The sequence below is a fragment of the Rattus norvegicus genome, chromosome 4 (genome assembly GCF_021556685.1).
Source record: "Rattus norvegicus strain SHRSP/BbbUtx chromosome 4, alternate assembly SHRSP_T2T, whole genome shotgun sequence".
NCBI lineage: Eukaryota > Metazoa > Chordata > Mammalia > Rodentia > Muridae > Rattus > Rattus norvegicus.
In genome coordinates, this window is record NC_141537.1 from 161,589,398 (window position 1) to 161,604,141 (window position 14,744).

Here is a 14,744-nt window from a genome sequence, read left to right on the forward strand (position 1 = left end):
CCCCCCACCCCACAATGATCCTGTGATTTATGAAGGACATCTGTAACTCAACAAGAACACCCCCCTCCTTCTTCCCCGAGTTCAGAGCAAAGAGCACAGGGAAGCAACTAAACGCTGGTTTCTGCCTCCCAGGGCTTCAGCAGATAATCGCTCACAGTCCTGGATAAGATGCTCGTGTTTTCCATTCCTTCCTTCATCCCCCAAAGTGGCTTCTCTTAAAAGCTCTCATTTTCGGGGTTTGGAATTTAGCTCAGTGGTAGAGCGCTTGCCTAGCAAGCGCAAGGCCCTGGGTTCGGCCCCCAGCTCCGAAAAAAAAAAAAAAAGCTCTATTTTCCAGATCCCCCATCTCTGACAATTTCCTTCACTCTAGTCACTAGATTAAACAGAAAACACTAACCTTAAAGATTAAAAAAACTCTCAACAGGGAAGAGTGGAAGCCCAAGGTGGGGCTGCTGAAGCCAACTCTCAGCCTCCCTGCTCAGTGCTGAATAAGGGTGGTCTTCCCAGGGCAACACTATCTAACCCGTCGAGCACAGAAAGCAACTGTCAGATGCTGGTTCCCAAGCCAAACTTGCCAGGGATGCAGAAAGGAAAGATAAGATTCAAAATCACACCACTGTGTTCCCATGGGCCACTCTGCCAAACAGTATGGCTGGGTGGGAAGGAACAGTTTATTCACTTCTGTCTAAGTTCACGTAGTCCTTCGGTTTCCATTGGAAAAATGCTGGGATCAGATAAACAAACAGGAGTCCTGCAATCAGCCCTGCCCCAGGGTCTTGCAGTGTTGAACTTAACCCTTTAGACTCTCTGTGTCCGGTTCCTCTTTCTTACTTGAGATGCTTACCACCCCCTTTCAGCTCTCACACCCCATCAATCTGCAAACCTTTGGAACTGTTCCTTGTGCAGCTCGGGAAGGGAAAGGAAGAGGCCTTAGTCTGGGTTTAGTTAGAAACAAACTTGCTTTTTAGAAAGGCTATTTTACCCACCCCAGTCTTCCAAGATACATCCACACATTTCTGTATATGAGATCACATCCTAGGGAAAATTATTTTAAGAAATTCTGCTGTGATTCCTCTAGGCAAACAGCCTTCTGGTACAACCAAGAGCTATCCAGAATATATACATATATGTGTTTACATATATGCGTATATGCGTATATACATATCCGAGTCCATTGAAATGGTTGTAGTCAGCAGGGATGCTGTCTTTCTTTGAGGATGCCGGTGGCCTGCCTGCACCCCCAATTCAGCCTCTCACTCGATGTCACTGAGGGCCCCTCAACTAGTTAGAGGTGGCGGTGTCTGGGCCTCATCTTGCTACCTTGAGGAGCTACTGGTATTAGCTCCCTTGTTTTGCAGCTGTCAAACAGAAGCTTGGTGAAATTAAAAGAGGTGCAGACTCGGGTTCAACTTGGAAGGCAAACGACCCATGCAGCTCTTAATGCGAAAACAGAAGGACAGGTGTACGCACACCCTTGCTCTAGGCTGGATCCCTCATGAGAAGGTGCAGGGATGGAGGGAACGAGTTGGCAGTAGGCAGAACATCCTAGGCTGTGTGTGACCTCCAAGGAGAGCTAAAGCTCCCAAACGGAGCAGGCAAATGGAAGCCAGCTTGTTGCAGCTGCAGCTGCCAGCCCCTGTGTGCTCCACCTTAAAGGAAGGCAGAGACGCCGGAGCGTGTCTTAGAGATGGATGCTAAAGACTGCCAAACAGCAGAGCAGAGTATGGTCAGGGAGCCTGAGGGTGGCTGGGGAACAAATGTGTGGTGCAGATGGGTGGACTTGTGATCATAGTAACAAGGGGCTCAAAAGGAAGACGTTCCATATCTAAGGTGAGTGAACAGGGAGATGTGGGCATGTAGACAGAGGCAGATGTAGTAGATGGAGACACTGACCACACAGGTGCAGGCGCAGCTGTGGGTGTAGATGCAGACACAGACGCAGGTGCAGTTCCAGATGTAGATAAAGACACAGACGGAGATCCAAGCGCATGTTTAGATACAGAAGCAGATGCAGGCAGAGACACAGATGCAGGTGCCAATACAGACGCAGACAGAGAAGGAAGTGAGCAGATGCACGTGCAGATACCAATGCAGACGGATATAGCCAGAGATACAATATCTGATGCAGACAGATAGACGTGCAGTAGCAAATGCAGACAGAGATTCAGATGCAGGTGCGTATAGACACAGATTCATACAGACAGAGGTGCAGCCAGTGCAGACAGACACAGATGCAGATGCAGAGACAAATGGAGGTGCAGGTGCGGGCAGAGTGCAGCAGGAAATGCAGACAGAGGTGAAGATGTGTGTGCAGATGTACATGCAGATGGACGCAGAGGTGCGGTCGCCGATGCAGAGATGAAGACACGGGTGCAGATCCAGATGCAGAGGGACACAGGCAGAGAATGCAGTAACACATGCAGGCATAGATGCACATGCCCGTGCTCAGATAGACAGAAACCGATGGAGACACGGGTGCAGATGCAGACAGACACAGAGAGATGAAGAAGCAGGTGCACAAGGATACAGATGTAGACCGAGGTGGAGACGCATAAGAAGACGCAGATACGTAGACAGAGCTCATGGGCTTTCCGAGCTGAAGAAAAAGCACTAACACCTGCAGCTTTCTTATTGGAGACACACTGGTGGGCAAATCAAAACCTATGCAGTCAGGAAACACAACCGTGCTTTTCTCACTCAGCACCAGAAACGCCCGGGCACACCTTCTGCCCTATAACATTGGCAGTGACTCACAGGCATGTATGAGCCTTTGCATGGGTCATAACCCCTCTCGCCTCAGTTTCTCTTGCTACCAAAGAGGACAATTCAACTGCTTGCCTGCCTGCCTGCCTGCCTGCCTATCTACCTATCTTGTTTCATTATCTAAAAGTATCATCAAAATTATTGATGTTTAATTTTTTAGTTATTTTATGCATATAGGGTGAGTCGCCTGCATGTATGTCCATGTGCATCTTTAGTGCCTGCAGAAACCAGAAAAGGATGTTGGATCCACCAGAACTGGAGTAAGAGCTGTGAATCACTATGTGGGCTCTAGGAATTAAACCTAGGTCTGTTGGAAGAACAACCAGTACTACTCTTAACTGCCGAACTATCCCTCCAGACCCCAAATATTCAATCTTTAAATAGAGACTGATCTTTTAAACACTTTTCATGTATTAATTCATTCAGTCCTAAGAATAGCCCTATCAGATCGATTTTACTACTCCCCATGAAACGGGAATGGAAACTGAGTTGTGGGACAGCTTCATACTTCCTGGCGTCGCACAGCAGGGAGGGATTTAAACCTGAACCCCTGGCTCATTACCACTTTGTTCTAAACCAGTGATTCTCAACCTGTGGATGGTGACCCCCTTTTGGGGTACTCAAAGGACCCTTTCACAGAGGTCACCTAAGACCACCAGAAAACACAGATATTTACATTACAATTTATAACAGTAGCAAAACTACGGTAATAAAGTAGTAACAGAAATGATTTGGGGGGAGGGGGTCACCATAACCTGAGGAATTGTGTTAAAAGGTCGCAGCGTTGGGAAGGTTAAGAATCACTGTTCTAAAGCCCACCAAAGAGCCCCAGCCAGTTTCCAGAAGATTCTAAATGACAAGAACTGACGGGATTCCTGTCCCTTGGGAGGACCCAGAGCACCTTCAGCTTTCTCGGGCAAGGGTACAAGAGCTCAGCCAGATCTCTGCAGATGCTTACAGCTGCACGCCAGTCATACTGTGTGCTCTCTCAGAGCACGGCTCTGCTGCCGAGACCTGGCTGTCTCCAGGAGACAGCGGTGGTTAAGCCCCAGAGAACAGCAAGCATGTCAAAAATAGCAGCCACAACCGGCAGACTGAGTGGCTGCAATTTCCTTTCGAAATGTCAGCGTTGCCTTCACCAAAGGGCCCAGGTCTGAATGCACTCTACAGCCAGCAGCAGACGGCCCTAAGGTTCCAGGATGGTTTCTAAGGGCAGGCGTCTGCATTGGACAAAGCTAGGGGGGCTGAGGAAAGCACATCTTACAATTGAACACATGGGTCTGTGGCTTTGACTCAGGGAAATTCTCTCTATACTATCAGTGATGGAATTGGAGTTATTTTTAAAAAAAAGTCATAAACCTGAGCAGGGTAGGCCCCAAAGAGGTCAAGGTTAGACCATCATTAACATCGAGTTTCTGACTAGTGGGTCTCTTTCCCCTTTATACTGTGAATGAGTCAGTATCGTGTAGGAATAACCCACCATAACCTGTAAATGGCGGCTCTACCCCCTCTGTAGGAGCTTTGTAAACAAGGGCATGAGGACAAAGAGGGAGCAGAGAGGCCAGAGGAACCACTCTCTCCAGTTCAGAGTGAAGAAACACGAAAACATCACAGTCTCCAATCCCATGAGGCCCTCGAGCCCAGAGCAGGAAAGTAACAGCATGAGAAGCAGGCGCCCATCTGTCCACATCCCAGTGGCCTGTGTCTGGCAATATGTGTCCTCCCTCCAAAGCCCTGGGCTCCAGGCCTCATTCTGCCATGAGGTGTCTGAGCAGAGGAGTCTAAAAGGGACTCGGGCAGTGACTCCTACAGCTGAACGCATGAATTCCTCTTCCTCCCGTAAGCGACCATGACACATCAGAAGGAGAACACACTTTCCTTCCTCAGGCAATAACACGCAGTCAAGACCAATCAGAGCTAAGGCAGCAGTTGCAGCCAGACAGTTCAGGGAGCATGGCATCTCCTGGGAATGGAACCTTTCTTGGCATTTAGAGAGAGATGCAAGGTGAGAGAAATAGTGCCGCCAGCAAAGCCTGCCTCAGAGAAGTGAGTGCAAAAGACTAGCGGAGAATGAGAGGTGTCATGTGGAGGGGAAAGACCAGAGGGAGAAGGACAAGGCCCTGTGGGCATCAGGATTCCAAAGGGACACCAGGACGAGCTCTTGTAGACAATATGAAAGCTATGATTAACTCTGACTACCTTAGTTTAGTCAAAGCCTAAGGGACTGCCAGCTCCCATCACACAGAGCTAAAAAGGGTTAACGATGACGTCAGGGAAGAGAGGAAGAGGGTGAAGAATAACTACATTTAGATCTGGATGCTTACAGATGCAAGGATTTGGTGGCTTGGGGAGCATTATAGGGTTGCTTTGTTCAGAAAGGAAATATGAAGTCCTTGAGCAAGTCCTTGACCCTACTCCTGTGTACTATGACGCATACAGTGCCTGCTCACCAAAGAATGGCCTGGTGGGTCTTCAGAGAAACACTAAGCATGTACATCTCATGAAAACTTACAGTCAAAATAAAACACCACAACAGACCCACATACACACATCCCACACATGCCAAGTACACACCACAAACATACACATACCACACATACACACATACCTCACAGACACCTCACACACTTACACCACATACACACAAAAACACACACATACACCATACCCCTGTATCCATGCCCCTACAGACACACCCCCACCCACACAGAAACCACACACACACATACACACACCCATATATATATATATCACACACACAACACAGATACACATAACACACACACCACCAACACACATACATACAGCCCCCAAAGACACCATAGACACATACCACACACACATATATACAACACACACAACATATATACATCATACACCACAGACACACATGCACACACCCCAAAGAGACACTACAATCACAAAGATACCTACCTCACACACCACACATACTAGACAACACACACATTACATATACCACATACTGCAGACAACAAATACGCACATGCCACACACATCACATACATCCTGTCACCCACATCACACCACAGACATACATACATATACTTCACAGAGCCCTCACAGACACCATACACACAAATAAACACACACATACATATGGACACATGGACACGATACACACACACACACACACACACACACACACACACACACCACTTCTTGGTATTTTGTGACAGCTGCAAGGAACAGCTACAGGATAGATCTGAAGTATGCCCATGTAGCAGAAGAAAAAGAACTGTCACTCTGATTCAGATAGCATTCACGGTCTATCCTTTTGATTTATAAAACCAGACCTTTGTCCCAGAAAAGGACTTGAGCTATTAGAGTCCTATCTCCCTCACCTGAATCATATGATTATCAATACATCTGTTTTAGAACAGTTACGTCACCCTTGAAAGTTCTCTAGTGCTGGTTTAACAGCCTATGTTGACCCTGGTATGTCCTGATGGCCACCACGATGTCTTGATGTAGAGAGGACTTCACCCTATGCTCTGGGGCAGGGACAGTCCACTCACTGTGCCTATAGACTAACCTGAATCCTAGCCTCCCACACCAAGAAGCATCCCCTTTACTTTACCCCACCAGGAATGGTGTCTTTTCTTCCTGCTCTGCCTTGAGCAACAAGGGACCAGCTGGAGGCTGAGGAAGCCTTCACGTGAGTGCAGAGGAGTTATGGGACCTGCCTCAAGTTAAGGCTTCCTCCGGGCTATTCTAATTTTCTCTCTTTTACTATTTTTACAATTTCTTTGATGTCAACCTCTCTACAAAGCTCCTAAGGTTGAAGGACCCTGAGATGGACATACTCCAGGGCTAAATGGCTGAGTATCCGAGATTCAAATTCCCCATCTGTCTGTCTGTCTGTCTGTCTGTCTGTCTGTCTGTCTTTCACCACATTCTTTTCTCTTGCCACCTTTCTTCTTTTGTCCAAGCATTTTCATGCTCAAGAAATTTCCAGAAAACATTTTAGTAACCGAATAGAATCTCCTCTGATTGTGTAAGTGCAGTCCCTCCAGGAACAGAGACTGTGCAAGGGAAATGGTACACAAGGGAACAGGGAACCTTCTTGGCATAATCCCAGGTCACAGCTATCCTGTAGTCCAAGGTACGGTCCTCACAGCAACGCTGAAGAGGCTCCCCAAAGCCAAAAAGTGTGGGGAGGGGGAGAAAGGAGATAGAAACACTCATGAAAGGAAGATGCTGCTTAAGGGGGGGGGGTGGCAGAAGAGAATCAGGGAAGGAAAAAGACAAAGTGGGAAGGAAAGGAAGACTGCAGGGAAGAGATGAAGAAAAAGCAGGAGAGAGAGAGAGAGAGAGAGAGAGAGAGAGAGAGAGAGAGAGAGAGTGGGAAAGGAGAGGACAGATCAGATGAAGGCAGACAGAGCCATGCAGCAGGAAAGATGGACACCAAAACCGGGCTTTCCCCAGACATTGAGCCCATTCCCCCTCCCCCACCCTTTCAGGAATCAGGGATGAAACACCTCTGTTGGGAGACCTACCTCAGAGGCAAGGAAGGCCAGCTGTTCCTTGCTCCTCTAGGATGCTAGGCAGGAGGAATGTCCTCATCCCAAGCAGAAACTGGCAGTCCTAGGGCGTCCTCTGGGAGCCCCCACTGGCTTAAGTCAGTCATTGAGATGGCTTGAACCCCACCTTCTCAGGCAGCTGTGATGCTATTCCAGCTGCTGAGGCAGCACACGGTGGTACACGTTCTCTCTGGATGCCAAGGTTACGTCATCCACAGGGAGGCTCAGAAGCAGGGAGAGCTCACTGGACAAAACTCTTCACAAAAGCTAGATTGAGTCACGGCCTCTCAGTTTCTGTCTGACATCTTAAGAATCGCTTCCATAATTTTCGTCAGGAGCAATGCTGCTCCCTGGGAGGGAGGAGTTCCATTCTTCTCGATCTCTCTTAGAGCTGGGAAGAGCCTGCATCTGAGATGAGAATACCATGACACCCCAGACTGGTGTCCTCTGTGTCCTCAAGGCCCAGTCTGACTGCTACGGAGAGGACCTTTTGTACCCCTCTCTGAGGTCTCCTTTTGAAAACCTGACATTGGTGTTGGCAGAGTTGGGCAGTTTCTAAGCATTCAAGTTTCTGAAGAATCGGGGTAAGATGTGGCAGCTTCAGTGACCAGATAAAGAGCCAGGAAGAAATGTCTAGGCAGGAAGTGTTGAGAATCTACTTCCCCCACGTTGTCAAAGGTCCTGAGTCCTTGCTTTAGTTCTGCCAATGCCTAAATCGATAGATTGGAGGTGTTCCCATATGAGAAGCTGGGATATGTAGTCTGTTCCCCCTTGATACCCAAATCAGTAGAGAGAACAGTCTGGAAGGTTGCTACAGCAACCAGAGTCCCTGGAGAGCCTGGCTCTCCACAAACCTTTTACTTTCAGGCATGTTCTGACTTGAAAAGGCAATGTTTGCATAAAGACAGGGATAGTGATGAGGGTGACAATATATACACAGAGAGAGAGAGATCCATGCACACATATCCCCTCATCCATCCTCAGCTGGGGGCCTCCCTTTGGTCACTGGGGTGGGCTCCTAACAACTAAAATCACTGGAAACAAAATACTTTCTTACTGGCCTTGGAATAGATCTCCGGAGTCTTAAACATCTCAGTCTTTTACTCTGCTGCAGGCTTGGAGAAGTCAAGCCTCCAAGGAAATGACTTCTGGCCACCAAGTCTACCACAAGAATATAGTCCATTCTGAAGGGTGAAAGAAAGGATGAAGACCCAAGCCCAAAATACCAAGGAGAGACTTAGAAAGCTGTTGGTCTACAATGACCTAGTCTTAGGCTTTGGATCCACAGTGGAAATTTCTGGGGGAAAGGCCTTGCCTTTGAGAGATAGGCAGGCAGTATAATGAACGAAAACTCAAAGCCATTACTATAATTCATACACTTGCATAGCATCTTCCCCACCTTCCTGGGTGAGTTTATTGATAATTCCCCCATGAGGTAGGGAGGGGAAGACTTTAATGTTCTCATTTAACGGGTGGAAGAAACTGAGGCACAATGAGGGACCGTGACACCAGAGTTACCCTGTAAAGCTGTGGCAAAACTCAGACTGTGATCTGTCACTCCCTGGAGCCACAGTGGCCTCTCAAGCCAGTAATCAATGTCACTCTCCTTACTAAGTTGCTCTTCAGGAAAATCTTTTGAAAAAGCATTCTCTTTGAAGAACTTTAAAGCATCAATATAAAATTAAAAACATGTTAACAGTCCTTTGAGTTTCAGAACTGTACCCATGAGAACTGAGAACAGTGTGTCACAGTTTATCAAAGGCAAAACTAAATGGCAATGTTATGGGAGGGAGGGGGCAGTGGGCAGCTGGGAGGGTGGCAGTGATTTCACAATGGTAGAAGATGGCTTGGTCCAAGTGGGAACCACCGAGTTACCTTAGCAGTTAGAGCAGGCCGAATGCAGCTCCAAAGGAAGAGCAGAGCAGACCAACGTTTGCTTGACTCAGCAGAACAGAGGCTGCCAACAACATAGCCGTGCCCTTTCCTGGCTCCCAACCAAAGGCTGTTGCCGCAGCATAAGAGAAAAGCTCTGCTGGCATTCGATGTGTGAACTCACCTGTCTGTAGGTTAGAGCTGAGGTTTGCTTTATAAAAACAATCTGCAATCCTAGGTCAGGTTCCCAGGGAGAAGGGAAGAGGATACCTTAGAGAGATCTGGGCTAATCTCGGAGAATTGGCTGCTGACTGCAGCAGGGTCCCTCTGCCTGTTCTAAGTTGACAGTCTCTGCTAAGGGGCACCTCGCTTCAGATGTGTGGTCCAGCCAGTCCTTCGGCTCTGGTCAGGCTTTTCTCCTGTCTCCGTGGTTCTGTTTTCCAGTTCCTCCTCACACCAAGGCGCTTGCACACAAAAAGAACTTGGCTCTGAGAAGGTGCCTTCTTGGAAGCTCAAGGGAGTCAGGGAATCTGGGTGGTGAGGTCTACTGTAGACCCCCCTGCTGTGGTCTCCTGTGACAGATCACAACTGAGAGGTCCACTGGCCCCCATTGATCTAGAACTGACCCTCGTGTCCTTCAAATAATCCAGTTGGGTAGTATTTTCTCTAATTCCATCCAAATTTAGCTGTGGATAACTTTCAAAGCCGGGCAGCTAATAGCTCTACCAGCCAGAAGCTGGAGAGAGCACCAAAACGGCAAGCTGAAATCTTCCATAGTCCAGAGTCTGCCAGTGACCACGTGACCAGAAGCTAAGGAAGGCGCATGACCCAAAGCAAAGGACTCTAAAGAAGGGACCTGAGTGTAGCTGCTTCCTATTCTATTGGTGTCACCATTCCTAGAGATATTACAAGACCCAGGCATGAGAACTCAGTCTTGAGGGAAGGTCAGTCAGAAATGTGCATCTCATTCACGTGACTGATGGGCATGATTGGGTGGCACCGTTGAAATTTCCAAAAATGTCACTAAGATGGAGAAACCTCGAATGCTGCGAGGAGCGAGCAACAGTCTATAGTCCAGATATTTGGTCCAGGATGCCGTGTACTGTGTACGGGAGGGGGCGGGGCGGGGGTTCGAGGTCCTCTGGAGCTAAGGCGGGAGTAGTGAGCATGAGAAGGAAGCCTGAGAGATGACTTGCTCAGAGCTCCTGTTTTCCTGCAGGCCTGCCCGCATCCATCAAACCTCGGTGAGCATCCTTTTCTCTGCATAAGCTCGATGTGGAGTTGGAAGGTAGCTGGACCGCCGTTCCCGTGAAGCCTCCGCAAAGTCAGGTTTGCCAAGCCCATTGTCCGTTGCCTTCAGGTCCGGTGTAGGCTGCCCACAAGTGACGTGGGTATACTGGCCTTGTTCCTCCTGCTCCGTCTCTCGGTGGTAGAAGTAGTTGAAATTGGAGACAATGACCGGTACCGGTAATGCAATGGTGAGGACCCCAGCAATGGCACACAGTGAGCCCACAATCTTGCCTCCCACCGTCATGGGGTACATGTCCCCATAACCTACTGTGGTCATTGTAACCACAGCCCACCAAAAGGCATCTGGGATGCTAGGGAAGAGCGAGTCAACGTCATCTGCCTCTGCGAAGTAGACAGCGCTGGAGAAGAGGATGACTCCAATGAAGAGGAAGAAGATGAGTAGCCCGAGCTCCCGCATGGATGCTTGCAAGGTCTTACCCAGGATCTGCAACCCCTTGGAGTGGCGGGAGAGCTTGAAGATCCGAAACACCCGGACCAGGCGGATCACCCTGAGGATGGCTAGGGACATGGCCTGCTGCCCATTCTGACCACTGCCACCACTCACAGGCTGCTGCTCGTGACGTTGCACTAGCTCGGTGCCCAGGGTGATAAAGTAGGGGAAGATGGCCACCAAGTCAATGATGTTCATGATATTGCGAAAGAAGGCCGCCTTGCTGGGACAGGCAGAGAAGCGCACCAGGAGCTCAAAGGTGAACCAGACGATACACAGAGTTTCCACCAGGAAGAAGGGGTCTGTGAAGAAGGAACCCCCGAGAGTACTAAATGAAGAAGTTCCTCCGGTCCCCAACCCCCCAGAGGGAATGCTACCAGGAAATGCATAGGAATCCTCGTCTTCATCTTCCTCCTCGTGGCTCCCCCTGGAGGCCGGGGACATGCGGGTCCCACTCCCCTCGTTGCTTCCACCGCGCCCATCTGCACGGAACTGAGGCAAGGTCTCCAGGCAAAAGATGACAATGGAGATGAGGATGACCAACACTGAGACGATGGCAATGCCTCGGGCGGGCCCAGAACTCTCCGGATACTCAAAGAGGAGCCAGACCTGTCGCTGGAAAGGCTGGGAGGGGAGTGGCTTCTCATCCTCACCACCTTCGGGCAGGCAACCCTCATCCTCCCGGAAGGCCGCCAGGGCTTCATCTCCCAACTGATAGAAGCGAATCTCTTCCATAAAGATGTCAAGGGGCACGTTAACCGGCCTGCGCAGGCGACCCCCCGACTGGTAGTAATAAAGGATAGCGTCGAAGCTGGGTCGGTTGCGGTCAAAGAAGTACTCATTCCTCAAGGGGTCAAAGAAGCGGACTCTGCGGCCAGGGTCTCCTAGCAGCGTGTCAGGGAACAGCGACAAGGTGCGCAGCTGCGTCTCGTAGCGCAGCCCAGAGATGTTGATCACCAGCCTCTCACTACTACAGCAGCCGCCGCCGCCCTCGGCCTCCTGGAACTCACCCGCATCCTGTTGCTCCCCCTCCGGCCCACGGACCTCCCCCGGCGCCGCCAGCGTCAGGGATTTCTCCGATCTCATGTCACCTCGGCGGTGCGCTCCCCGCCACTAGGACGGCGCCCACGACACGAGCTCCGGAGCGCGGCACCGGCTTCCCAGCTCCGGCTGCGCCCTCCTTTAGGGTGGGGCCCGTGCTCTGACCTGGCGGTTAGGTCGGTGAACCCTGCAGCTGGTCTCTCTGCCAGGCTAGGTCTGGGATGTGGCTCTGGCTCTCAGTAGCCGCGCCTCCGTGCTCAAGATTTCTGAGATGCCTGGAACCCGCAAACTGTCGCGCGCGTGAAACTGGCTGCCCGAAAAGACGCTTGGCTTAGCTCTCGGTGGTGCCTAAAACTGGGCTCGGGACCCACAGGTCCGCCCTCCAGACTTGCTAGCTCTCACCAGGTCCTGCTGCGCTTCTCCAGCCTCACAAGACTCACAAGGCTGCCGCTGGTACCGAAGCGCCAGATGCGCCTCCCTCTGGCTCGCCAAAGACTCCTGCCCGGGCTCGGCCTCCGCCTCCGCCCTACGTCCACCACGAACTAGGTCTGGCCAAGGTCGCGATTGCAGCCGCCACCTTCTTCCCAGGAGCTGTTCTACAGGCCTCGGAACCGCCCTGGGCCTGCCCGGGCGCCGGAGCGCAGAGACCCACCTCCCCACCGCATCAATCCTTGCCCGCACCCGCAGCAGCCCCAGCAGCAGCAGCAACAGCAAGCAGCAGCAACAGCAGCAGCAGCAACAGCAGCAGCAGGCTCAGCTCTCAGCTCTGCCCTTCCTCCTTAACACACTCTCCAAGTGACGTGGCAGGCCCCGCCTGCTGCCCCCTCCCACCCCACTCTCACATCACACCCCTTACCCAGCTAGGGGCTGCAGCAAGCCTGGATGCTGGAGAGAGAGAGAGAGAGATGCACACTTGCCTTCCCGGTAATCTTTCCCGCGCTCTCCTGGCATGCCTCTTGCTTTCTCACATTCACACGCACGCCCCCACCCCCACCCCCACCCCAACCAAGCCGCAGTATCCTAATAACACACCCACTCCATCCTCCACAAATCGTCTCCTCTCATTTCTGTTCACCGGGCTGACCTACGCAGTGTATTTCATCAAAAAAGAAATCACACGCTAGCCCCCCACACACCCTGCCCAATAAGCTATACTCAGCACCTGACCCCTCAAACGCTGTTTACTGGGGGGGTGGCGGGCGGGGGACCCATGTTTTCTATATCCACGAAGACACATTTGCCAGTTTCAACCTCTACTGGGGGTTGGGGGGGGTGAAGTATTTTTAAATGTCTTGAGAGCTTTCCATCTCGGCTGTGTCCCAGTGTTAATTCCCCAACAGACTCTCACTTCTACAACCTGGAAAGGCAAGGCCGAATCTCACCTTCAAGGCATAGTGAAAGTAAGAGGGCAGGAAAAACCTGTTCATGCCCAGTGAGTAGGAAACCGTCCTCTCATGGTGTCCAGAAGACATCCACCATCATCTCCATGATAAAGCACCAGGAGGCTATGTTACTGAAGAAACACTATATAAAGGAATGGCAGCCAGGAATCTTTGCTCCAAGCCTCCCTAGGGGGGAAAGAAAAAAAGAAAAGATTGTGCAATTTACATTTATCTATGTCGAGAAAGGGGAGGGAAGGATAAACAAAAAGGAGGTACAATACAATGTCAATAAACAATACAGCCATCTAATGAGCATCTAATAGACACATTTTAATCACTTTACCAGAATGACAGCCTCCCTTTCTAGGCCACCGAGACTCATTTGGTAGGATTTGGATGGGACAAAATACTCTGCCTCTCTTAGAATTCGAGGAAGATTTCCCATCCATTCTCCCAGAGACTTTAGAGAGCTTCCTCCCTAGATCACATAGAGGGTACATCTTAGTGTTTCAGACTACCACATCCAGGTTGCTCGCTCTTGACTTCCTGTGGCCACAGCAGATTGGCTGCCAATGGCCAGTGCTTCTGTGCAGCTGCTTCCTCGTAAGGAAGAGCGTCCGTAGGATAAGGGTGGGAATGACACCTTAGATTCTCCCAAGCCATGAGATACACACGTGGGTTCTTAGCCATACGATATACACAGACTGTTTTAAAACCATAGCAGTTTCCACAGCAGGTGCTTGCACAGGGACGAGGCAGGGGAGGAAAGAGCTCCTGGACCCGCAAGGAGGAAATCAAGTGGAGATGATGCTGACTTCAACAAACCCTGCTGCTTGTGCTCTCGCCCGTCCCTCCCCAGGTCTACCTGCAGCAGCCTCTGCCTCTCTTGTATTTGCCTTGGTCTCCACTCTTCCCCTAGCCTTGCACAGTTCAGTGAAGGGTGAGAGAGCAAGTGTTCTGCATTTACCCAGTCGATAATTTTCCCATTTGCAGGCTATGTAATTAAGCCATTTAGACATCACACAGAAGTTACTCCACTCAAAAGAAAAAAAAATAAAATAAAGCGACAACAAACACGGTATAGGGGACACATTCCCACCCTTGTCCTATGCTCCACGAGTATTTCCTGGATTGCAAGTTGCCTTGCCTGTGATTCTTTGGGGTTGGTTTTTGAAGTTTTTTCGAGAGTTACTCATTTTACAGGTCTCTTGTTTTCATGGCCGCTCTTCCAGGAATCGGTTGTTGGTGAGATCACTAACAATGAAACAAAGCAAGGGAAGAAGTTGCATTATTCTAGAAGAGGCGCCAGGCACTAACATGACTGCAAGATACCCTTTTGAATACTCCTGTTAAACTGGCTGTCACTGCCTGCCATCCCACAGGCAGATTTGTGGTTACCTTCAA

General features: G+C 50.2%; 1 protein-coding gene across 1 annotated transcript in view; it reads right to left on the bottom strand.

Moving 5' to 3' along the window:
* The window catches only part of Kcna6 (potassium voltage-gated channel subfamily A member 6), a 33,258-nt gene extending 19,609 nt beyond the window's left edge, over positions 1–13,649 (bottom strand). Inside the window, exon 1 of the mRNA NM_023954.2 lies at positions 7,281–13,649. Within this exon, the coding sequence (NP_076444.1) occupies positions 10,411–12,003 (1,593 nt within the window). The 5' untranslated portion in view covers positions 12,004–13,649 and the 3' untranslated portion in view covers positions 7,281–10,410. The remainder of the gene's footprint in view (positions 1–7,280) is intronic.
* Between the last annotated feature and the right edge of the window lie 1,095 nt (positions 13,650–14,744).